Raw genomic sequence first — 24,777 nt, 5'->3', positions numbered from 1 at the left:
AGCCAATAGGAATTGTCCAGGCTGTCTCTGCCCTGCTGAGCCCGCCAAAAGCCCCAGTCTGCAAACGGTGCTGCAAGTTGTCTGCAGTGAAGGCGAGCTGTCTGGAAGCTTCCACTCCTCCCTGCTGAGCAACTACTAAAAATGTAAGTAAAAGAGGGCCAGGGGTGGGAGGTGAGAGGCCGGCGGGCGCAGGGAGGGTTGCTGGCGCACGTGGGGCCCGGCGGGTGCCTTACCTCCCTTGGGCTGGGCCAGCTGGTGGCCCAGCCGGTAGCCACCCTGCGCCGTCACTTCCCCTTGGCAGCTACGCCTCAGCCGGCGCAGGGGGCGGCACCATGCATATGCGATGCTCCCGGGCAGGGAAAGTCCTCAACTTACGACCGGTTGGGGTCGTGGCATTAAAAAGGTTGAGAACCACTGCCCTATACCATTTCGGACAAATGGTATAGGGTTACCTGCCTGAGCAGGGGGTTGGACTTGATGACCTCCAAGGTCCCTTCCAACTTTTATTATTATTACTATTACTATTACTACTACTACTACTACTACTATTATTATTATTATTATTATTATTATTATTATTATTATTATTATTATGCAGAAAAAATAACTGGAACAAATATATTTTAAATAGTGCAATATTGACAAAATTGTGTTTCCTAGATTGCTTCATTTACTATTAACATTTCAGATGAACCTCCACAGTTGTGTACTGATTGTAATAGTCTTTCACTAGATATTCATAAATTACATACTACTGGATAAATTGGCCACAAAAAGGGGCCTTGAAAATACATCTAAATAAAATCAGCTTTAGTGATATTATAATCCCTAACCTCTTTTTTTAAAAAAATTGCTTTTAGTGTCTGTTATGACTTGGATATTTCTAGAAACCAGTCTCCAAGCAAACATAAAACCCATCACACCTAGTTTGGCTTAAAAGCAGTGTTTGGTCAATAATGCAAATTTATTGGAAAAATGAAGCACATGTATGACAGAATATCAAGAAGAAGCACTCAAGCAGTAGTCTCACAGTTACTATCTCTAGATTGCAGCAACCTGGATGATCAGTCGATGGTCGCAAATAAAATCGTTTGTATATGTCTTCAGTGCCTACCAGGAGCTTCCTGGCTTTTTGTAGCCTAGATGTGTTAACCCTACTTTTAGAAGAAAAGAAGAGGCCACAAACTGCAATACTTTAGCACTGTAAATCCATTTGAACATTCTTCCATCCTTTCCCCACTCCCATCCATTGACAAGAATTCCTGTAAAGGGAAAAAGACAGACAATGACCCAGAAACCTGTAATATCTCACAGTTTTCCCTAGACTGGGAAAACAATAAAAGAAAATGTTTGGGTGAAGGTCATAACATGCTGTATTGCTACTAGGAAAACTACATGGATAATTGGGCAAATTGACAGAACCGCACTGTGAAGCTGGTGTGATAGAAAGTCATTGTGTAATGATGAAACTAGTGTCAAGGTAGAAAGAGTTTATGGATAGGAACCTCTATCAAAATCAGATTCATTTAGACACCTTTCTTAATTCTATAATTTTTTTTAGAAAAAAAGATGACCTGTGCAATCAGTTTGAATTTACAGGAAACAACTATTTGGTGGATCAGCAAGGATTATTTCTAATATCTTGCCTTTCAGTCCATCAGACCATTTTGGTTCTGAATCCTACTTATTAATGTCTTTCCAAAGTTTTCAGTACCGAATTTTGCTGGGGCTCTGACATCATGCTAGTCTTTAAGACAAGATCAATAATTTCTCAGTGCTTTTCTTGTCTCATTTAGTGTTTGTTCTCGATTGTTGCCATAATATCACAGCAAGAACCAAATAGTGCTGTATATAATATTCCAACTGTGACTACACTATGCATTGTAATAACTTTTCAATATTAATGACAATTTTATTTTGTAGGATGAAAATCACCTTTTGCCCCAGATTCAACATTGATTTTTGAAACTGGTATTACTCTGACCACATACTAATTCTCTGATATAGATGCCAGTTGTTCAAATTATACATGTCTGTTGATCAATTATGATCCATGAAGTCATTGCCAAATCTTAATGATCACATAAACCTTCACAAGGATGATGCATGTTTGTTAGTTCATCATTACTACATCAATATTAAAAATACTCTGATGAAAATAATCTTGGACCAATTTTAAATTTTTTAAAATGACTCCTTGCTTTAGTTCTTCAGAATCTCCTCAAAAAATCAGTTCAAGCAGATATCTCCTTGCCTATCTTAGAACATATATTTTATATACTATATACAAGTATTATATAATCACTATCTACACCAGGCCTTTAGGACTTGTGGACTTCTACTCCCAGAATTCCTCAGCCAGCGTGCCTGGCTGAGGAATTCTGGGAGTTGAAGTCCACAAGTCATAAAAGGGCCAAGTTTGAAGACTCCTGATCTACGCTGACAATAGGATCTGGAAAAAAGCTGGCTTCAAGTGTTATTTTTACTGACTTATTATTACATGCAAACCTCATCTTTCTGCTTATATAAATGTTAGAATCAATAATTAAAATTTGGTCAAATGGGTTTCCCATTTCCCTAAATATTAGGGGATACTTAATGTTTTTCAAAGAAAGTGATTTCCTGGAAAGCAATATGCCACAATATTCTAAGATATGAATGATTGTTCGTGTCTACATTTTTGTCTGAAAATTGTTTTCAACAACTGAAATTGGTATAAACTTGTAGAAATACTTCCTTGAAATTATTCTCCAAGGATTGATTACCTTTTGTTCTGTAGCTACCGTGAGAGAATAGAGTCATATCCATAACACAAAGCGACGCCCTGATTCAGTTATCTCCTTGACTTGCAGATTCAGGGATTTTTGTCCTCTTTTATTAAAGTTATTTGATGATAAGCTGAAAAGAAATGAAAAAGAAGCTACAACAAATTGCTACATATGAGGCCAGTGTTTGGTACAGATAGTCCTTGGCTTATGACTGCAACTAAGCCCAACTTTTCGGTTGCTAAGCAAGGGACTTAAGTGAGTCACACCTCAGTTTATGACTCTTTTTGTCACAATTGTTAAGCAAATCACTGCAGTGAAGTGAATCATATGGGTGTTAAGTGAATCTGATTTCAGAAGCCAGCTGGGAAGGTCGCAAATAGTAATCACATGAGCTGAGACTGCACAATTGTCATAAATACATGCCAGCTGATAAATGCCCATATTTGAATCATGTGTCCGTGAGACTGTTGCAATGATGATAAATCTGAGAACCAGTCATAAGTTATTTTTTTCAGTGCTCTTGTAATTTCAAACCATCACTAAACGAATGGTTATAAGTTGAGCACTACCTATATGGATTGTCATGCCATCTCTAATTGGCCATAATGGTACTTTAATCTACTAAACTAGGTTTCATTCAATTTTATGAAGGAAAATTTGCTTTATACATTATTTCAAATGAGAATTTTGGAAAAAGGCTCACAGGTAGACAATGGTCATCTTGCACATACATTATGTAGTTAGGAGAGGTCAAGGAACTTATATTCCATTACACTACTCTCTGTCTGTCTGTCCGTCTCTCGCAATCTGCAGCCTTCTCAGCTTCCCATTGTTTAAATATATCCCAAAGGAAACTCAGCCCACAGAGCTTCCTTCACCACTACAAGAAAATCCCACCCTTGAAAAACTGTTCAAGATGGACAAGACAGCTAGACAGACAGACAGACACCTCCCTTCTCAGTGAATGGGGAATATTTGTATCTGATCACCTAAACCTAATGCATAATTGTTAACAATTTAACAAATTTCATTCTTTGGTTAACTTTTGGTTTTTCCAAACATGCCATTTTATTTATTTCTTCTATTTTCACATTTTTGATTGGTATGAAACTTTGTGACTAAGGGAACTAGGTTGATCTAGCCTAAAGAAGAGAAGGACTAGGGATAACATGACAGAAGTCTTCCAGTACTTGAAGGTACTAGAATTTATTCTCCAAAGCACCTGAGGGCAGGATAAGAAGTAATGGGTGGAAGATCATTAAAGAGAGATCCAACCTAGAACTAAGGAGAAATTTCCTGATAGTAAGAACGATGAAATCAGTGGAAAGGCTTACTTCCAGAAGTTATGGCTGCTCCATCACTGGAAGTTTTCAAGAAAAGACTGGAAACCACTTGTCTGGAGTGGTATAGGACCGTGGTGGCAAACCTGTGGCACGCAGAGCCATCTCTGTGGGCACGCGCACCGTCGCCCCAGTCCTAGCCTTCAGCTGGGTTTTATAAAAAAAATTCACTTTAGGCCTCTGCCGCCTTGTGCAAAATAAAAAAAAAAAGGTTCAATCAATCAATCAATTTCAACTTTTTGTGGGGAAAAAAAGATCTTGCAAAGTTGGAATTGATTGATTGAACTTTTTAGTCCCACCCAGTCTGCCGTTACCACTGCAGCCATGCCCACCCAATTGGCCACACCCACCCAATGGGCCACGCCCACCCGCACCTGATGGATTTGGGGTTGCAGTTTGGGCACTCGGTCTCTAAAAGGTTCGCCATCACTGGTATAGGATCTCCTGCCCGTGGGCAGGATAGTTTCCCTCCGTCATGATGTCTCCCCTAACTCACTCTTCCAATGGCGTTCCCATCACCACTGTAACTGAGTCTCCCACTTTGAAATGCTCAACCCAATGGTACTGGGATAGCCAACACAAACATTCCACTAGGTCTCAGCACATACACTTGCAGAATAATAATATCCATTTCCCAGAAGGCAAGCCAAATGTTCTCTCCCAGCTTTATCAATACAGTACTCACTCCACAATAGCCAAACTGGTGCATTTTTTCATCAAGTCTTGGATGAATGGGACAGAATTCTCTGTGAAGGAGTTATCTTGAAGACCTAAACTGAAAAGTCTGTGACTAGTTCTGAGAACAGTGCAAAGCTCTTGGGCACAAGCGTCTGTGAGGTTATTGCAATCAAGTCTGGCAAAGAGAAAATTAAAAGCCACGTTACAAGTTTGCTCAATCTTTTTTGATAACAAAATCAGAACATACACGTGAGAAGCAAATTATTACAGATGGTACTCTCCACCCCACCTCACTTTAACCAATTATATTTGAATTAACCTTTGGCTGATGTGACAGAGCCTTCCTGGTCTGAATATTGCCCTAGGCCTTAGACTTGATTCAGGAAATGTTACCATGGATACAAATCAGCATCAACACTATCTAGGTTGTACCCTTAAGTGACAAATGCATGGTGTTGGCATATATCAATCTGGAAAAAAGTCACTTTGGCATTTATACTCATTCTGAAGCCTTCCTGGTCTAAATATTGCCCTATGCCTTGGACTTGATTCAGGAAATGTTAGCCTGGATACAAATCAACATCAACACTATTCAGGTTGTACCCTTAAGTGATAAATGCATGGTGTTCGCGTATATCAATTAACCTGGAAAAAAGTCACTTTGGCATTTATACTCATTCTGAAGCCAATCAGTCAATGAGTGTGACTGATCCTAAAATGTAGAGATCTCACAAAAAATACAGCCCCCCCCAAGTACTGTAACATTTGATGATTAGAGTCATTGTTAAATTCTGATGCATAAAACTGTTTAAAACACTTCCCTGGGAACCTATGAGTAAAACAGTCCTTCTCAATTGCATGTTGTCATAACACTGAGATTTGTACCAACATAGAACCATATAGTATCACATGTCGTAAGTTATTAAATGAGGAAAAATCCATAGGTTCCTGTAGACATATGATCAAAAAAGACTTGAAGTTCAGCACAAGAAATGCCTAGAGTTCCTTAGTAAGCTATGTTTCATCCAGTTTAGGAGGAACATTGGAAAATCTTTTGTAAGCAGCAGAAAGCAAACATCCAAGCAAAGAATTCCTTTACCTCAGTTGACTGAGGGTAGGACTTCAGGTGTAGCCTGGAATTGAAGATGATCTTTGTATGTTTTTTAGTAGTTGGCTGCTGAGTTCTCTAGGAATGACTCATTCTCTCCTCACTGCTCTTCATTATTCACATTGATTAAACTGACTCTTCTGAATATCAGTTCTGAGTAACTAATGCCTAATTACTTTAGAATTTCACCCAGTTGGCTGCTAGTTATTAGGATGGATAAGGACACCCAATTCTTCCAAGACAAAATATGCACCCAACTGTTTAGATGTGCCTTTGCTCTCTTATTACTCACTTCAAATCAGCCAAATTACAACCCAGTTGCTTCAGAATGGTACAGAGAACATTCACTCCTGAGTTTCCAAATTTGTTATCTCCAAACCTGCAATGTAGTTAAAAAGAATAAAGTGTGGATAATTGATGTAGCAATACTAGATGATGGAATAGAAGAGAAAGAACTGGAGGAGAGCATGAAGTATTAATTGAAGTTGAAATATTATGGTATAAACTAGCTATGATGGCCCCAGTGGTTATTGGCACACTGTGTACCATACCAAAAAAAATCTTGGACAGCACATACAAAATATGCACATTGTCAAAATTTCCATCTGTCAATTACAAAAGGCCCCACTGCTTGGATCTGCACTTATATGATGCTGATATATTATGACATCTTGGGAAGAACTCAGCGAGCATGAAGATCAACACCACCTAAAGAACTGTCAGCTGTGGTTTCACACTGTTGTGAATAATTCTGCAGAACAAAATGATAAATGAGTCTTTCAAAATATGAGAAGGCACAATTAGCAAAGGCAGGATCAAAACATGAAAGATGCTTAAAAATCTCAGTTTCAGTTTGAATCTAAATTTGGAAACAGGAAAGGATGGATCACTTACTCTAATGTTGTACAGTTCTTAATTCCTGGACCCAAAGCCTTTATGTGATGAGATTTCAACCCGCAGAAATGTAAGCAAAGGGAATGATCCTCAATTGTACTATGTTGCAGACAAAACGCCAAGACTTTGCAGTCTAACATGGACAGCGTTTTGGAGGAAAAGTTAATATTTTGGAAGTGATGCATCACCCTCTTTGCAAATTCTGGCTCCTGGCTCTCAAACAAGCAGTGAAAAAAATTTAGCGGGAAATAGCGTTTTTGAATGTGTTCCTTAGCAGCTACTTCTTCTGCTTTCTGTAATAAGAGAGGCTTTACAAGGTCAGAAGTCTTGCATTGCAGGGCTTGCTCAAAGAAGATGTGTGTTTTTTCATTTGTCAGGCCAAATATGAAACATATAGTTAGTGCAAAATGTTGATTATTTGGCTTCTCCCATTCAACCAACAATCTCTGCAAGTCATCCATAATGTGATCCATCTCTTCTGTTGACTCCGCTGGCAGTATATACCACATGGCAGCAAAAAACTCTTGAAAGCAGAGATGGAAAAAACTGTAGAGATTGCACCTGCCCAAACCTGTCCCGAAAGCTCTTTTCTCTAAAAAGAGATCCTTAAGAGCTGATATATCCAAGCAATGTTCCTTGAGATCCTGCTCTTCAAAAAGGACTTTTTGTTGCATTATGCCAGCTCTGGCCAAAGAACAAAGTTTTCTGAACTCATTTTCAGGGGAGGTTTTCCATCTGGGATTATCGTGTTTAAGAAAAATATGAGAGAACTGCAAAAAGACTTTTGTTGTGGTATCCAAGGTGCCTGCAATCTCATCTTCGGTTTCCAGTTCTATTTTCATCACAGAACAAATGATCCAGCACACCATTGGAATGAAGCAGATGGTGGACACCGCAACAGTATTTTCAATGAATCTCAGTGCAATGTTGGCTTTCTTCTCCTCTTCAAAAAACTTGGAAAAAAACTCACGGCGACCTTTTTCAGAAAAGCCAACGATCTCAGTGAACCAGGGAAACTTCAAGCATTGCTGCAGTCTCTCTAGAGCACCTGGCCTGGTGGTGATTAAGAGGAAGGAATCTGGCAAGAGTATCTTCCTCAGCAGGCTGCTTAAAATACTTTCCAAAGGGACCTTTAAATTAGGATTGTCACACAAATAACCTTCAGATTCTAAAAAGTGAGAAAGCTCATCAAAGCCATCAACGATAAAGAGCAGTTTTTCAGAGTGGGCTAAGATTTCATCCACTGGGGCAACTCTGTCCTGACACTGCTCATTAATAAGTTCAACCAAGCTGCTGGCTTTTTCAGCAAAGTTCAATTCCTGGCAATGGATGCAAAATACATAATCAAACATGTCTGGATACAGCCGCCCATCAGCCCAGTCCAGCATCATCTTCTGCACAGTCATGCTTTTCCCAATCCCTGCAGGTCCTTGCAACACTACTGTTTTTGGAATTGTTCCCGATTCATCGGGTTCAAATAAATCTTCAAGGTCAATGGATAAATTATGACTATAGGTTCTCAGGATTTCCAAGTGTAACCCGCCAGTGGCAAGGAGTTCATGTTCCTTCTGCTTTTGGGACTGATGCTTCTGGATAATAAGCAGCTTTGCATAGCGTGAATTCAAAGGAATGCTCTCACCACACAGACTGTTCCTTTCTATATTTTTGCATTCTTCCTTCACATACTTGGCATACTTCTTTTTGTAACCTAGGAAAATACCAGAAAGCATAGAGAAGACCGCATCATTTAGTATGATTGTAGTTCCTAAGTGGTCTATCAAGAGATCCTCCATCTCACAGGGCTTCTTCTTCATATCCATCTACATCGTTCTTCCACAATTTAGTACTTTCTACCAAAAGTTATACTGACTAGGGATTATGAAAGTTGAATATTTCTAGAGGGCACCAGTTTGAGAATGGCAGGTATTCATCACTGATTCCTCCAATAATTTTTTGTGTTTGTTTTGTTCAAGTTGTCAAGAACAGAGGTATTCTGAAGCAGATGTGATGCTTGTCTGCTATAATGTTTCTGAATGGATTGGGTACATATAAATTCTAATTTAGGTTTTTTTAAGCTACCATATTCTAGACCTACCCTAGTTATAGAGCTTGTGTCACTCATCATATAGAAGTAGATTTACTTAGACCCTAATATTTGTTAGCAACATTGCAAAGATTAAGCTTAGACCTATTCTCCCTAGTAAAGTGGGAGGCTGGAAAAATTCTGATTGTCTGACAGAAATTGTGGGTGAAAGGGAGGTTTTCCTGTTCCCCAGACCACACTTAAATTTAGAAATGCCAGACTAGCCTGATATCCTGTTTTTAACTCTGCACGTGATATATTGCAAACTGTCTATCACGTGATATATTGCAAACTGCTAAAAGCATTCCTGTGTTAGAATAAGGAACTATAGGATGTAACCATGTATGGAAGATGTCTTGATCAGGAAATACTTACGTATTGGGGGGGGGATAAATATGATCATCTATGCCCCAGTCTGACGTTCAGACCTCTTTAGCTGTGTACAGCTCTCTGAACCTGCACAAATAAACTTCCCTTTCCACAAAAGAGCTGACTCAAGTCTCTCACTTCTGCAACACTAGCACAGATCTCTAAATGATCATTCGTTCGCTACTCCAATAATATCACAGACGAATATCAATTTGGAACTCGTTAACTAGTTATATCTCTAAAATCTTTAGACTGTTTTTAGTTTTCTACTTGAAATATGTTCAAGTGTTTAGTTTTTATACATTCTTCTAAAATATCCTAACTGTTCTCCAAAAATAAAGAAAAAAATATGCAGTTACCTTGGGGTTTATATACATTTATATCAATAATTCTAAGGCCTTGTAATGAGGTGCTCACATACCCTGAACTTGATCCTTGAGCTCTGAAAAGGAAACACATTAATTAATTAGCATCCTTGTTTTGTGCCTGACAGGACGTCAAGTCTAAAGGTCCCACTAAAAAGAAATACAGGTGATAATAACTTCAAAGTGCTTTGAAAAATTAATGGCTTTGTACAAAGCATACTTTCTTTCTTTCTCCTTTCCTTTCTTTTCTCTTTCTCACTCTCAGCAGCAAATATATCTAATACTCCTGCCTACTAATTTCTTCAAACAACCCTGTGATATGGGTAGCTCTGAGAGTGATTGATCCAAAGTCACCCAGGCAGCTTTCATGCCTAAGGCAGGATTAGAACTCACACTTTCCTGGTTTTCTTCGCTTTGCATGGTAGGTGTGAGGACCCAGAAAAGTAACATGTTTGAGTTAAGGTCTTATGACAGAGAAAGGTGCAATCACACACTGCTTCCTTCACTCCAATGTGTATTCTCTTAGTGAAGACATGTCAAGCACAAGGCCCAGGGGCCGGATGCGGCCCGTGAAGTGGTTTCATGTGGTGCGCGAAACCATCCTGGAAACAGTGAGGGAACGGCCTCCACTGCCTTGGCCCTGGCCCAGGCCAGCCAGGAGCCAATGTACAATTTTATGGTGGTCATCTATACTGAAAGGTATTCAGTCTTAGCTCCACAAGGCCGTCTGGAAACAGCAAGGAACCAGCCCCTGCCATGTTGGCCCCGCCCCCTGGGTGCATGCTGGGGAGGTGTCATCTTTGTGAGGAATGAAGAAATGCACCATCACCTGGAAGTGGCCAGCAAATAGCCCTTGCCTACTTCACATATGCAGCTTGATGGGCTCTGGGGGAGGCATTTTGGCAGGCAGGGGGGCATTCTCCTCACAGCGCTGAGAGGCTGAGCCAGGCGGCGCAAATCCAAAAAGAAGCATGATGCTGCCCACCCCCCAATTTGCCTGGTTTCGGCAGGCAGCGGGGTTCTCTCTTCACAGCGCCAAGAGGTTGAGCCGGGCCGTGCGAAGCTCACCAACTTTGCACCTTGCTGCCTGCTGAAACTGGGCAGGCTGGGGGCTAGGCAGCATTGCACTTCTCATCAGATTTGCACTGTCCAGCTCAGCTCAGGTGAGCGCCTTGCTGCCTGCCGAAACCACACCCACTCCATCCACGCCCACCCACCCAGTAGGCTGCATCTAACCTGGCCACACCCACCCAGTCCCCTGAGGGCAACTGCAATGCTGATGCGTCCCTCAATGAAATTGAGTTGACACTCCTGTCTTAGTGCAACTCCCTTAAACTACAGGCAACAGGTACAGGGAGATTGCCCATACTACAATACCCTTGCCCACTCTACAACTAATTATGTTTCAGTACATCCATACCTTTGCTGAGATTGGAAGCATTTTTCTTGAAACCCATGTCTTCCAAGATAGCTATCATTAGTGTAGCAGCCTTCTCTTCGTAGAATTCGACAAGGAGCTCCACCAGATCCAGCCGGTCTGCATTTTCCAACCGACCGCGTGGAATATTCTTTCCCCAAGGAGCTGCTACACATCGCAGCTTAGACTTAAACAACTTAATGTCTTTTTCCTCAAGACGTTCTAAAGCATCTACAAGCAAGTCCTTCATCTTTCCTCCTCCGGTGGCCATTGTAAGGTTATAGCCAAGCTACAAGCACAACATATTTTAGAGGCCAGGAAAAAAACCAAAGTAAATGTTGGCATTCAGAATGAATTTTGCATAATCTTGGCAGGTAGGTGGAATACCATAATTACCACTTGCAGTGAATAGGCATTTTCACCATCCTGCATTCATTAATCACCAACCATGTCTGAGTTTCAATGCACACTCAAACCAACCAGGGCCAGGCTTGGGATCCTGAATGCAGTAGCGTCTTTTTAAAAACAAGAGCAGAAAAGAAACTCGGGCTGAGACCAAATTTAACTAGGCATTTAGTTTGGTTTGGAGCAGTATAGATAGTCCTCGACTTACAACAGTTTAGTGACCATTCAAAGTTACAATGGCACTGAAAAAAGTGACATGATTGTTTCTCACACTTACAATCACTGCAGCATCCCTGTAGTCATGTGATCAAAATTCAGATGCTTGGCAACTGATTCATATTTATGACAGTTGCCGTGTCCCAGGATCTCCTTTTGCAATCTCCCAACAAGCAATGTCAATGGAGAAGCCAGATTCACTTAACAACTGTGTTACTAATTTAACAACTGCAAAGATTCATTTAACAACTTTGGCAAAAGAGGTCGTAAAATGGGGCAAAACTCACTTAACTGTCTCAATATAAATTTTGGCCTCAATCATGGACATAAATTGAAGAGTGTCTGTACAACAAATTGTATTATTCAAAACCATGGTGAAATCCCAGCTACAGAAAAATACCAGAAGGTATTTTTGGTCTCTGCAGCAGAAGATAGCCAACTTCTACCAGATGTTTGCTCACCAAGTTAGAACGGATGTGTTATTTCTGGTAGAAACAAGCAGGGCATCATGGTGTGAGAAATCAGAGCTGCCGTAACTTGAACATATCCAGACTTGGTCAGATACAATTTTGGGGATCTGAGAATGGGCAATATAAGGGAAATTAACCAGTGCTGGAATTCAACCAGTTCCCACCACTTCGGCTGGTAGCTAATTTTTTGTTGACCAGGCCCAGAATGAACCTCCGGAAGCAACATCCTACACAGAGAACCGGTTGCTCACATATTTGAATCCCACCACTGAAATTAATTATAAACCAGATTTTGGAATTAAAAGTAGTAAAAGTAAGGTCATGCCAAGGTTCTATGTATAAATATGTACTTTCCCTTTCTAAAATATCTAGCAGCACTGCAATGGCTGCTTCGCTGGCTTGTCTTTCAGATTTGCCCATTTTTCAGGTTTATGCTTTATATTTTCCAAAAAAATATAGTCGCTGTAGTTTTATCCCTTCACAGGCAGCGTTCTGTTCTTTATATCCAAGGATTAAAAGCAGTTTTAAATTTCTAAATGCAATTATATTTTAGTTATCATTTTATCTAAAGCTATTTTGCCAATGGTATGTTCCCTCTTATTATAAGCAGATCTGTGGTAATGATTAACTAGTATTGGCTTCTCTATTAGCTAGCAATAACAGCCTTGAAAGTTTTTCAGTTGAAAAATCTGTAGAGAAACCAGGTAAGAAAGGAAGTTCCTATCTGACTTAACAAAAAGTCTACTTTTCCAGAAGTTATAAAACAAGATTGGGCAGCCCAGACCTTGCAAATCAGCTAGAATACAATTCCTATCTTCGTTTCATCAAACTTTGCCATAATACAGTACTAATACATGCAAACTTCAACTGCTATAAAAGATACGTTATTATGGCTTTGCAGCTTGGTGCACTATATAATAGTCACAGGCGCTCTCCCTGACCCGCTCGGTCGAAAAATCTCTCAGTGGAGAGGCTACCCGCTCCCCAGCTACCCACAAAGGAGAGGCTACCCACTCCCAGACACTTATCTCTCCTCTGCCCAAACGGCAAGAACCAAGTCTCTCCGCCCCTCCCTTCCCTCCCGCGCTGGCGGCCATAGTTCAGGCATTTTCTATAAAGGGAGCAGCCACCCTCCTCTGCACCCTTGAACCGCGTTTCAGTGAAATGCGGCCCCTTTCCATAACAGGCCGTAGGCCAGCCCCACCCAGCGTCTCAATTCAACTCCAAAAGTGCCTCACCGGTCCGGGAAGGCAGCCAAGGAAAACCGAACCAGAGCAAAGTAAGCCAGATTCCCAGAACTACTTTCAGGTCGCGGCATCCAAGAACGAAAATGAAAGTCTTAAGCCTGACAGGGAGGAGGCGAAGCTGACGCAGAAAGCAAACGTTTGGGGTTAGGCGTGCCCGAAAGAAGGTTCTCCCCCCCCCACTTATCAGCACTGCTCCACCGAAGAAGACATTTGGTTTACGTATTTTGAAGGCAGGGACGCTAAACTTTAAAGGCGATAAAAAAATATATGCTCTGGCAGAGGATAAAAGAGAGATATATACAGTAGCATAACCTGGGCACAATTTACACAGAAATTTTCCAGTGGGAATTAATATGCGATACATCAGTGTTTCTCAACCTTGGCAACTTTTTTTCTCGCTGTTATTGCTTGTGTTTTGAATCCTCCTCATCACCCTACTGTAATCTCCATTGGACAGCTGCGTCTGCTTCTTTTAATCTCCAAGGCCATTCCTCGCACTGACCTCAGGAGGTGTCGTGAAATTTAAACCCTAGAGCAGATCTTTTTCAAGTGTAAATATAGGAAACCTCGATTAATTCAACTTCTAATGGGTGATTCCAACTGTTCCAGTCAGTGTTTTTAAATTTTTCTTGATGATAGCTGTTACCTTTCCAATTGCTAAATTTTGTATCTTAGCCATAAGACTATTTGCTAACAGAACCGGGTAATAAAACTATTAGAATATTACCACACTTTCCAACTGAATTTAGGCTGACATATTATTCTTAAACTGGTCAAGATTTCTCTGCTCCTTGTGGCTTCAAAATCGTAAGTTTGAATGGAAATCTGCATTTTAATTTCCCATTTTTATCAACAATTCTGTTTAGAAATTTCAACACAGTTCTTTTTTGTAAAGTATTTCCATGTTTGAAAAAAATCTCAGTTTATTTTCTCCAGTTTGCAGGCATCTTGAATAATTTTATCTCTGGTACATTCATTAAGAAACTTAATTATACTTGTGTATATATAAACCCTCACCCTATGGGTGGTTTTGTCTTCCTCAATGCTGGGTCCTTTATGGCGTGGGAGTTTGAGGATTCTGTGCAGTATCTTAACTGTTCCTAACACCGCACTCTTCTGGACAGAGAGCTCTGATATTGTTCTTAGGATCTGTTGGAGCCCTCTGCCTCCCAGCTTGGTTGGATCATGCAATGGTCCTTTGAGGAGGGGGTCACTACTGCCTCTTTTAAGAATTCATAGGACCACTCCCTCTTTCAAGGAGGCATAAACTACCACCCAGACCCAATTCCATCTCCCTGGGATTGCAGCTTTAATAAGCCAGAAAGGGCATGGATCTATTATACAAGTGGCCAAACTAGCAGCTGAGAGGGCCTTGTCCACTTTCTCAGTTCCCAAATTCTTCCCAGGTTCACCTTGCAAGATATAACCCCACCACCTCACCAGATTCTGCTTTAAAATTGGAGTCCACCATGGAGTGAATGTCAACTACTTCAATCACCAGATGTGCAGCCTATTCCTCACAATAACCTTTATGTGAACTTTCTATTGCTTCCTTCAAGGAAGGACAGTCACCTGAAACAGGGTCACTGTGTGACTGTTGGCAGAGGCAATAAGGGTGAAGAAATAGTTACATTTCTCTGCTCTTATCACCACAAGGTAGGCCGATGGCAGCTATAGCTCATGTCTGCTCTTTGTTTTGTTTTTTGTCACTGGCGCTCTTAGCCTGCTATAAGTGCCCTTAATTCTATCATGTACCACGGGGAGCGCTGAGAAGGGGCGTTGGTCTTACCTGAACGCCTTTTCTCAGCATGACAATGGAGAATCCACCAATGGGTTAACTTCTGCCCGTAGACTAGTCATCCAATTTTGCTCCGCCACTCCTCCTGGGACAAAGCTGTTTGGCTATGTTTTCTTGTGTTGACTCTATCCTCTCCCCTCATGGGACCTGACTGGCCTCGAAGGTGGGAGTGGATTCTCCATCGTCATGCTGAGAAAAGGCATTCAGGTAAGACCAACGCCCCTTCTCCAGCATGACAAGTGGAGAATCCACCAATGGGACATACCAAAGCCTCACTGTCCTTGTGGGTGGGCAGCCATCTGGGCCTGTGTCCCACTCTGATACTATGCACTGGAGTACCCTACTACCAAAGGAGGCATCCGCAGATGCGAATCTGTCTAATTTGTAGTGTCTTATAAAAAGGGAAGGCAACGTCCACGTCGCCGCTCTACATATTTCTTCAATTGAAGCCTGAGTTGCCCATGCTGCTGAGGTTGCCGCACTGCGCGTGGAATGTGCAGTGTTTCGTCTGGGGACTGTCAAGGACTGTCCCCCTGTATGCTTCCACTATACACCTTCTAATCATGTACCACGGGGAGCATTGAGAATCCTGTATACAGAAAGGACACTCAGACAAAATCCAATCTAAAGCCGCCACTGCTTTGCAGCCACGATGGCTTCAATGAGACCAAGAAGTAGATTTTCTGGAATAACCCCAAGCGCCCTCTGGAACCCAATCAGGTCCATTACCTGGGGGCAGGCCCAGCCTGCCTGAGGAATGGTTGGCACCAGAGAACTGGAGGCTCACCAGTATCTGACCATGGCAAGGGAGAATTCTATTATCTTCTTCAAATCCAAAACACTCTGCCATTGACCAGTTAGAAAACAGGTGCATTACCACTGTTATAAGTTGACCCTGGACAATTTGGGTCAGGCCCATGGCTGCCATGGTAGCTAGGAACTCCTGAGCTACCTCCAACCCCATGGCCAGTGAAGACAAATTAAAATCCCCTAGGATCATTAGCTCAGGCACTCCATTGCCAATCTAGCCACAGAGTCAAGGAGTTCAGGCAGGGATGTTGCCATGCAGCAGGGAAACTGGTACGAGAACAGCAATCCCAGCTGCCACTTCCTGGTGCCCAATTTAAGAAACAGCATCTGGCAACCAATAATCTGCAAAGCCAGACCTCTGGATGCCTCCCAATTTATCTCCCAGACACGTCTTGTTCCAACTTTATCTATTAGTAAGAACTGTCATGGATCCACCCCAGGACCCCTCTCCAGATGTGAGTTCAGAGGAGGCTGAGTTCGAGTCTGCAAAGGAAAGTGTGGAGCTGAGTATTGTTTATGATTTGGGCTCTGAGAGTGCTAGCCTGATGGAACAGCCTCAGCTGGGTTGATTGGACCAGTGACAGGCTGAGGGAAGTGCGCCGCAGCTGCAGCAAATTGGCCAGGAGGCTCCAGGCCAGGACTAGGAGCAGCTACCACCCATTAGCAATGAGGAGGTGGAGTTCACACCTCCTTTAATCCAATGACCCATAGAGCAGAGAGGAGACAGCATCGGTCAATGCTAGATTACTCATGAGGAGGCAACCTCACTGCTCATGAAGGGCTGCACTGGCATTGCCTACTTAAAGCCACTTTGAGGACTTCAGTGTTGTTGGAGCAATGTGCCCAGTTCTGTGCCTTGTGTGCTCATGCTGTGTATCCTGGCCTATTTGACTCCTGGACATTCCTGGACTTTGTGTGTAGCCATTGGACTTGGTTACCCAGTGACTCTTGCTGTACTGAGCTTGACATCTGGACCTGTGCTACAGGGGTTTTCCAAGGACCTGTTTGGGGGAAGGTTGACTAAACACCTGTAGAACTCTTGCTATACACTTGTCGGGGTGGTGGTGGTGGGAGTGGGGCAGCACAGGAACCAAAAAATTTCCAAGATGCTACAAGCACCATAATATAAAACAGCCATAATACATGAATGTGACAAATCTAAGGGTTACACAGTACTCTATGACAGTATCAAGTGAATGTGTATTCTTAAATTAGCTAAAAAAATGTTCAGATGTGTTAAGCAGAAGTGATTTTATTGTTGAACACAAATGGAAAAGACATTTCAAATTACATTAAAGAATATAAAATACTTAGAAAACTGAGTCATCCCTCCCTTGGCACATGATCTCCCCCAGCCCAGCCCAACCCACCCTACACATACTGCACATTTATTCAAATAGGTTACTTGATATCTTGAGCAGCAAGAGTGAGCCATAAGAGCCACACACTATGCATAATATCCTGATCTGTTTAGATTTTCAAAAATAACTCATAGTAATAATCAGTGTTCCCAGAAATTAAGATTGTGTTCCATCAACATTTAATTGCTGTGAAGCCAGAGTTCTGCGTGTACATGGGACACAATAGGACAAGAACTGAGTGAATTTGCTTGTATAAAACAACATAATTAAACATGCTCTTGTACAATTTAGCTGTTTCAGCTGGAATCACCACACAAAGTCTCCAAATGGAGGAGGCAGCTTCCCAAGGGGCAAAAATGAGTTAACTCCCATCCATGTTAAGTAATGAAGAAACCCGAAGTCTGATCATCAGCCTTCTAAACAGCTGCACTTTTTTTCCCCTAAGGTTGACTCCTTGCCAGCATCACACTATGTCAATGTTTCACCCTTTGTTACCTGTCAAAGAAAAAAAACTTTGCTTACTTTGGTATATAATATCTGGGAAAGCAGAAGAGATATGTATCCATTGGGAAGCAAGGAAAGTTTATATTTTAAGAAACGTGAACAAAGCTTGGAAATTAACATGATTTTAGTTGCTTGTGTATTATGTAAGAACTAATTTAGGCAATGGTTTCAACCCTGCTTAGAAAGGCATTGGGTCTGTAAAGAGTATATTTTAAGGTTGCAAGACCTTTTCCCTATTACAAAATGAAAAGCAAATTGGGAATGGCACCTTTGTGACTCAGGGCCAAGTTTACCCATCCCAAGCTCAGCCATCAAATGACTTTAGGCCACTGTTTCTCAGGGCAGCCTGTTATGGGAAAAATTGGATAGAGCATTATTTATATCTCCCTGAGTTCCTAAGAAAAGGTGAGATATAAAACTAAGAAACAAACAATGACTCAAAAAGGCTGCATCCATCAAACGCTTTTGACTATATATATATATAGTCAGGGAATTAATTTATCAAATACAGGAAAGTCACTTTACCTCATTTCAAAGAAACAAACAAGCAGACATATCACTACGTTGAAAACTGAGATTCCCCTCCCGCTCCCCATCCCCCAAAGACAAAACCCGCTGACCGCCCACAGGCAGCTGCCCTAGGTTAATTCTGCCCAAACCGCAGGTGCAGCGACCGGGCAACTTCAAGTGTTCCCTTCCAACCCCCCAAACGAGTGAGCCGGAGCCCGGTGGCCCCCAGGAAGAGGCGTTCGCGGGCCGAGCTCCCCCTGCAGCTTCTGCCGCCGCGCAAGGGAGATGCCTCACCCGGGCCTCGATGTATTCGATCCGTCTTTCCAGCGCCGTCAACTTCTCATTGAGCGTGGCCAGACGGGAGCGGCAGGACATGTCTGGGAGAGCGAGGAGAGCGCCGTTAAATGCCGGCCACGGACCCACCGCCCGCCCGCTCGCTCCGCCGATCACTCCCATCTGCAGAGAGGGTCCGCCTCCTCCTCCGGGGGAGAGAGGGCGGCGCCCGCACCTACCGAAGGAATTGAGGAAGTCCGCGATCTTCTTAATGGAGCTGGTGATCAATTCGATGTACTCGCGGTTCGCCCAGTCCTGGTGAATCTCGCGCTGGACCGGGTCTTCCTGAACCGACATGGCCGAGTCAGCTGGCAGCAACCCTGCTTCCCACAGATAAGCGAAGACGCCTGCGCGCGCACGACGTTCCCAGAAGCAGGCCGGGAGGGGCAGCCTCTTCCTTTCCCACTCTTGAGCATGCGCGACGCTGCTCCTACTTCTGCACCACTATAGGCTGTATCAGCCTGTCGGAGGACCCGAAACTTGGAAGTAGCTTGCAGTGCTGACATCATACGCCGAGCGCGACTGCTGTAGATCACGGCTTACAAATGCTTCTTTTTGTGTGAAACTTTTAAAATGTAGTCTATAACAAATCTTCCGCTTCCCAATCTTAACCTTAAAAGCACCAAATTTGAGTTGCAAAAGACAGGAAGCCACGAGACCCCTTTCGTCACATTTCCCCCCACGTTGGTTATTTCGAGTTTCCTTTGGGAGATGGAAGGATCACCACCCTATCTTATTTCCAAGAAGGCCCAGAGAAACAGACTGGGTCTGTTTCCGACTAACGAAATCTGAGCCTATGTCATCTCTCAAGACTTTCTTCAAATGGAACTAAAAGGAGTTTCCTTATAGCAGTATATTAATTCAAGAAACAAAATTTGAGGCTGTCAAAATCACTAAATTTCACTGTGCTTGATCGTGCAAATTTGCTTCGTATGTGATTAAAAACATGAATGGAAATCAGCTTTTGCTTTGATAAAAAAGATACTCTAATTCTATCAGAAGATTATATAAACCCACCACTATTTTAATGTTATAATCCCCAATTCTTTTTATATTCTGTTGGGATCACAAATATAAATACCAGCCTTTCTCCTGAGGCAAGTGATTTTTGATACCAACAAATGTCAATTTAAATGTATCTTTAATGCTTTATATCCAACCACGTGAATTATTAAATTCTGATCATTTCCTGACACAATTGTTAAATGCAGAAAAGCTATTGGTAAACTTTCCTAAGAAAGTTAACTTAATTGTTGCATTTCAAGTAAAACTTACAATTTTTTGCTTATGAGGAATAGCATGGAGATGCAAAAAAAAGGTATGGGTGAGAAAAAAGTACTCAATATATTCTTTTTCAAAGAAATAGTAACAGTTGATTATTAAAAGACAAATAATACTGCCCATGGCTCATCCAATTTATTTTAATATTGTCTGAATACAAATTATAAACTTCTTGGGATATGGATAACAAATTCCAATAATCTAAGCCAAAACGTTTCACCCAGAATTATAGCACATTCTAATCAGAACTGTCTTCATCACTATCATTGGTGTCCATTCTACCTTCAGTCTCTGAATCTTCCTTTTCCTGAGGAAGGGAAAATGCCAAATGTTTAAACAACAAAAGCTGGGGAATACAAATCATAAATTCTTCATTCTTAGACAAACTAAGATGGCATGCTTAATCTTAATTCTATACATACATTTCAATTTATTTTTTTACCTTTTACTGGCTGTTTTATTCATATTTCAAAATTAGATCAAGGCAGTAACTTGGGAGCTGATTTAAGAGAGACATCTCCCAGCAATAAATAATGTTTGCACCCTAATGTAGAAATGGAATTGCAACTAGGTAGCCATATTATTAGGGCTGGTCTTATTTCTGTAAATGAAAGAAAAGATTTGATTCATATAAAGATGAACCAGCACATTTTCTTCATCTTCTGAAGGGGAAAAATTGAGTAATCCTTTCAAAATCCTTATTCATTTGAGCATGATTGCTCAGTACTACCTTATGAAATGTCACAGAATAAGACATGTCAATATATGCTTGGATAAGTAGTGTAAATTGTAAAGGTTTAACAAAAATGTTGCTAAAATGTCAATGGTCAGATTTTTAGTAGTTCTTTGTTTTTATAAATTAACAATTCTGACATAAAGTATATTTAGAGTAGTAACCTAACTAAAACAAAGGAAAAAACTGGAATTCAGTTGCACTTTCATGTCTGTTACTTTTTAAAACAGGGTAGCATTGCTGCCATTTTTCATAAGAAAGGAATAGTTTGTAATATCTTACATATCCTTATGTTAATTATTTTCCGTATTTTGCCTACTACCTCTAGAGCCAACATCGCTTTGGGAAAAAATAGTTCTGGTCTTTTCCAAAGCAAAGTATAGAGCCATCGCCATAAGCAAGTAATCTGCCTCTAGAATGAATACCTCTTCAGGATCCTTTTGAGAGAGTGTGGGCATCTCTGTCTCTTCTGCTTCGGGTACTTGTGATGCTTGTGAAAGGATCTCTTCTCCCTAGGACAGATTAAACAAGTATGATGTGATTCAGAAAAGAATACTGGAATCTCTGTGACAATCTGAATTGTTAAACTTGAGTATAGGCTGCCCTGTCTTTCAACCTGAAGAATCAAAACCCATTCCTATAATGTACGATGCAAAGGAAATACAGCAATTGATAATCAAGGAATTGCAGTACCATATTGTGAGGTTATGGTGAAATGAATCCCAGAGCATGCTAAAGGAAACAATGACATTCTAGCAATGTATTGGAAGTTAGTTCATGGAAATGTATCAATATGTTAGTTCACTGATAAGCTGAGGCTATTTTATAATTTATCTTGATGACAATGGTTTTTATATCTGAGAAGAGTCAAGATGTTAACAACAATGCAGAGAAGTTAATCGCTCAACTCCTATCAGAAAATGCCTCAATGGTGGAGAAGGAAAATCAGTTCCCATGCCTCTGTGGCTATGGTCAGGCAATCCTGATCTTGAAAATCACCAAAAGAACAGCAGGCAGGGAAAGAGCAGGGAAGTTAAGAACTGGAACAATTCCAACCACACTTTTCAATTATCCACCATGTCCTGGACTTTGTGGGGGTGGAGTAAATCTTAGTTACTTGCTTGCTCTTAGTGGATTTAGAAGCAACAACAAAAGCAAAAAAACAGTTAATCTCTGTAGTTAAGTTAGTCAATTGGCCTCCCAGTTTACTTTATTTATTTAGAAAATGTATATAGCTGCACACTTGCTTGCAGCGACTCTTTGCTTGTCAGCCACAAAACATGATCAAATGACCCCCGAGACACTATAACCATCATAAATATTAATCAGCTGCCAAGAATCTGAATTTTTAATCATGTGACCATGGGGATGCTGCAAAAAGGGTCACTAAAGGAATTGTTCTAAGTTGAGGACTACCTGTATGAATCAAAACTGCCCTCCCTATGTAAACATACTGTACAATATCTCAGCTTCTTTCGCCCACTTGCATTAAGTAATGGATTAAATAGCCCTCTGGGGCAGGAGAATCTTTTTATTTCCATAGATACCAAGACCACAGACACATTTTAAAAAATGAAATGGTGGTAAAGTATGCCATCTGCCAGAGAGCAAGCGAGCGAGCGAGAGGGATAGGAAGAGAGAGAGAGGGAGAGAGGGAGAGAGAGAGAGAGAGAGAGAGAGAGAGAGAGAGAAAGAGAGAGAGAGAGAGAGAGGGAGACTAATGGTACCTGCCTGTCACTAAGATCAATAGTTACATTTGTGTAATTTCACACACCCTCATTGCTCTTTCAATGGATTCTTTTCTGATAAATATTTTTACTGGAAGACAGAAGCATTTTCAGGTCATCTCTATGGATATATGATCAGTTATTCAATCTGTAGCAATTGAGCCACTGTTTACTGAACAAACAAACAAAGGAAGAAAGAAAGAAAGATGGAAAGATATATTCTGTCCCTTCTATGGAGACCCCAGCTCAGTGTAACAAGTATAATTTGTATAGCGATTCTTCATCTTTTGAAAACTCTTTCAAGTTTGGAATTAATTCTATATACCAAAGCTTGCTCAGTAAATTCATCTTAATGTCATTTACTATAAGCCGCAACCTTTTACACATTTGAATGATTCTCTGAAGCTTAATTCCAAATCATATGCATCCGATCCGATAATTAATTTTTGAGTTTTTTAAAAAAAGTGGCCAATGAACATATGTGAAAATGAATTAATGCCGTTCATGAGACACATACACTTACCTGCAAGTCCCTATTTTTGAGGATGCCCACCCAGAAAGCCTCCTGACAATGATTGAGAGCCAGCATTGCTTTCACTCGGTAAACAAATAGCTCGAGGGACTTCTTTAGGAGAGGTACATGACTGGTGAGACCTGTGTCTTGATGAATCTGCATGTGTAAGAAAGGCAAACCAAGAAAGAACCACTCAGATTCTTCCGATTCTTTATTGCAAAAATCAACATTGTATTTTATGAATGTGCTAAGTGGCCTTTGACATGTCTCCTTAGTAGCATTTTTCTTGGAGGAATGTTTTCTCTATTGCTAAGTAGAAAATGTAAAAAAAAAATCAGAATATTTATATTATAATAAAGTACTTATAATAACAGAACCAGCAATATTAAGATGCAGATAAACAACATTTTTACAGCATATTGGCCTAAGTAATGTTAACCAGGATCTGGGCATTTCCAAACAATACTTTTGCACTGCTCCATTACAATGAATAAAATACTAAGAGTGTGTAACTTGCTAGAATTAGAAAAACTAAACAAGTAACAAGAATTCACTAGCACTATAGGTGTAGTTTTCTTTACCTTAGAGTGGCCACAAACATGATGAAGTTGTCTGGTGCTCAGTTGCAAGGTTTTCAACAAACTCTGCACATCCTCCTGCAACCCAAAGAAATCCATTTAGAAACTTCTGCAAAGTGTCTACTATTCGAAATCTTGTTTTGTACAGATATATATTTGTGGCAGACTGTAGATAGTTTGAGATCTCAGTTAATGAGATTTGCAAATCATTGTTTGTGGTTTAGCATATCCAATATATTGAAGCAGAGAGAACCACTTCACAATGTACATGACACTAAGGCAAGCATGTCATTAAAATAATATGGGTTGAGTTTGCTTAGTATATTTTTAGAAGAGACCTCCAGCAAATTCCAAGGGCATAAACTGGACCATGAATTTAAAAAAAAAACCTCACTACCAATAATAATAATAATTCATGTGGCAATAGTAGGGGATAGTAGAATGGAAGGCAAAAAAATGGAGGTTGAAATATCAAGAACTGAAAACTGAAGTTGAAAGATTATAGCATAAACCTGTCGTGGTGGTTCCAATGGTTATTGGCACACAGGTGCCATATTAAAAACCCTTGGGTGGCACTTAATCAACTGTGCATTGACAAAATTTCCATCTGTCAATTACAAGTGACCATACTTGTTGCATCCACACATATACTGTGCAGATGCATTATGATGTCCTAGGTTCTTAGGAAGAACTTGGTACGAATGAAGGCTTATACCAGCTAAAGAACTGGCAGCTATGATTTCACATGTGTGAAATCCATGTTGGGGATATAATAATTTATTAAATTTAGCTATCATCTAGTCCCAGCAACTCTGGGCAATTTACAATAGTTAAAAATGTTTCATGGCAAAAAATACCAAAAAATAAAAAGGAAGAAAGTGGCATCGGTCATCCTTGCTAAAAAAAATAGCAGTGGCAAACCAGCAGCGGAATTCAAGAGTTAAGGTCAACTTGTAGTCTTCTTTTCTTTTTTTAAAACTGAGTTGTACGTCATCCTTGGGTCTTGTGTCTATGCGTGTGCACGTGCCTTTGAGTCAATTTTTGATTCCTGGTGACTGGACGAGTCCCTGCGTTTTTCTTGGCAAGGTTTTCAGAAGTGATTTGCCCTTGCCTCTTTCTTAGGGCTAAGAGAGTGACTGACCCAAGATCACCCAGCTGGCTTTGTTCCTAAGGCAGAACTAGAACTCACAGTCTCCTGATTTTATCACTGCACTAAACTGGTTATTTTAAAAAAACGTATTTATTTTATAGTTTCAGTTTATATGGCT

General features: G+C 40.8%; 3 protein-coding genes and 1 long non-coding RNA gene across 10 annotated transcripts in view; 1 reads left to right on the top strand and 3 right to left on the bottom strand.

The window, feature by feature from the left end:
- The first annotated feature begins 92 nt into the window (after positions 1–92).
- LOC120303999 lies at positions 93–1,090 on the top strand. The gene is made up of 2 exons (XR_005555583.1): positions 93–143; positions 861–1,090. It is a non-coding gene; the product is annotated as an uncharacterized LOC120303999 (long non-coding RNA).
- On the bottom strand, positions 928–14,159 carry LOC120303995 (NACHT, LRR and PYD domains-containing protein 3-like). Of its 7 annotated transcripts, none has more exons than XM_039334030.1 (9): positions 13,352–14,157; positions 12,105–12,220; positions 11,026–11,311; positions 9,662–9,682; positions 6,789–8,496; positions 6,187–6,273; positions 4,794–4,961; positions 2,766–2,898; positions 928–1,262 (listed from the first exon to the last, which is right to left on the bottom strand). In XM_039334030.1, the coding sequence occupies exons 3-8, from the start codon at positions 11,291–11,293 to the stop codon at positions 2,799–2,801; spliced, it is 2,352 nt and encodes a 783-aa protein (XP_039189964.1). In that variant the 5' UTR covers positions 11,294–11,311; positions 12,105–12,220; positions 13,352–14,157; the 3' UTR covers positions 928–1,262; positions 2,766–2,798. The 7 variants fall into 7 exon arrangements, with proteins under 7 accessions (XP_039189964.1, XP_039189963.1, XP_039189965.1 ...); XM_039334029.1 differs by lacking the exon at positions 13,352–14,157 and adding an exon at positions 12,997–13,339; XM_039334031.1 differs by lacking the exon at positions 12,105–12,220 and having other exon boundaries at positions 11,026–11,337.
- Positions 14,160–17,704: 3,545 nt separating this feature from the next.
- On the bottom strand, positions 17,705–19,088 carry BRK1 (BRICK1 subunit of SCAR/WAVE actin nucleating complex). The gene is made up of 3 exons (XM_039334024.1): positions 18,856–19,088; positions 18,638–18,720; positions 17,705–17,824 (listed from the first exon to the last, which is right to left on the bottom strand). The coding sequence occupies exons 1-3, from the start codon at positions 18,971–18,973 to the stop codon at positions 17,798–17,800; spliced, it is 228 nt and encodes a 75-aa protein (XP_039189958.1). The 5' UTR covers positions 18,974–19,088; the 3' UTR covers positions 17,705–17,797.
- Positions 19,089–20,070: 982 nt separating this feature from the next.
- The window catches only part of FANCD2 (FA complementation group D2), a 45,175-nt gene continuing 40,468 nt past the window's right edge, over positions 20,071–24,777 (bottom strand). Inside the window, exons 41-44 of the mRNA XM_039334023.1 lie at positions 23,513–23,587; positions 22,941–23,087; positions 21,116–21,202; positions 20,071–20,264 (exon numbers count right to left, since the gene is read on the bottom strand). Of these exons, the coding sequence (XP_039189957.1) occupies positions 20,196–20,264; positions 21,116–21,202; positions 22,941–23,087; positions 23,513–23,587 (378 nt within the window). The 3' untranslated portion in view covers positions 20,071–20,195. The remainder of the gene's footprint in view (positions 20,265–21,115; positions 21,203–22,940; positions 23,088–23,512; positions 23,588–24,777) is intronic.

Source organism: Crotalus tigris, unplaced genomic scaffold, assembly GCF_016545835.1.
Source record: "Crotalus tigris isolate CLP2741 ecotype Arizona unplaced genomic scaffold, ASM1654583v1 scf7180000017625.6296891, whole genome shotgun sequence".
Classification (NCBI taxonomy): Eukaryota; Metazoa; Chordata; class Lepidosauria; order Squamata; family Viperidae; genus Crotalus; species Crotalus tigris.
Note: the sequence above shows the minus strand (reverse complement) of the source record. Positions and strands in the feature narration are given on the sequence as shown.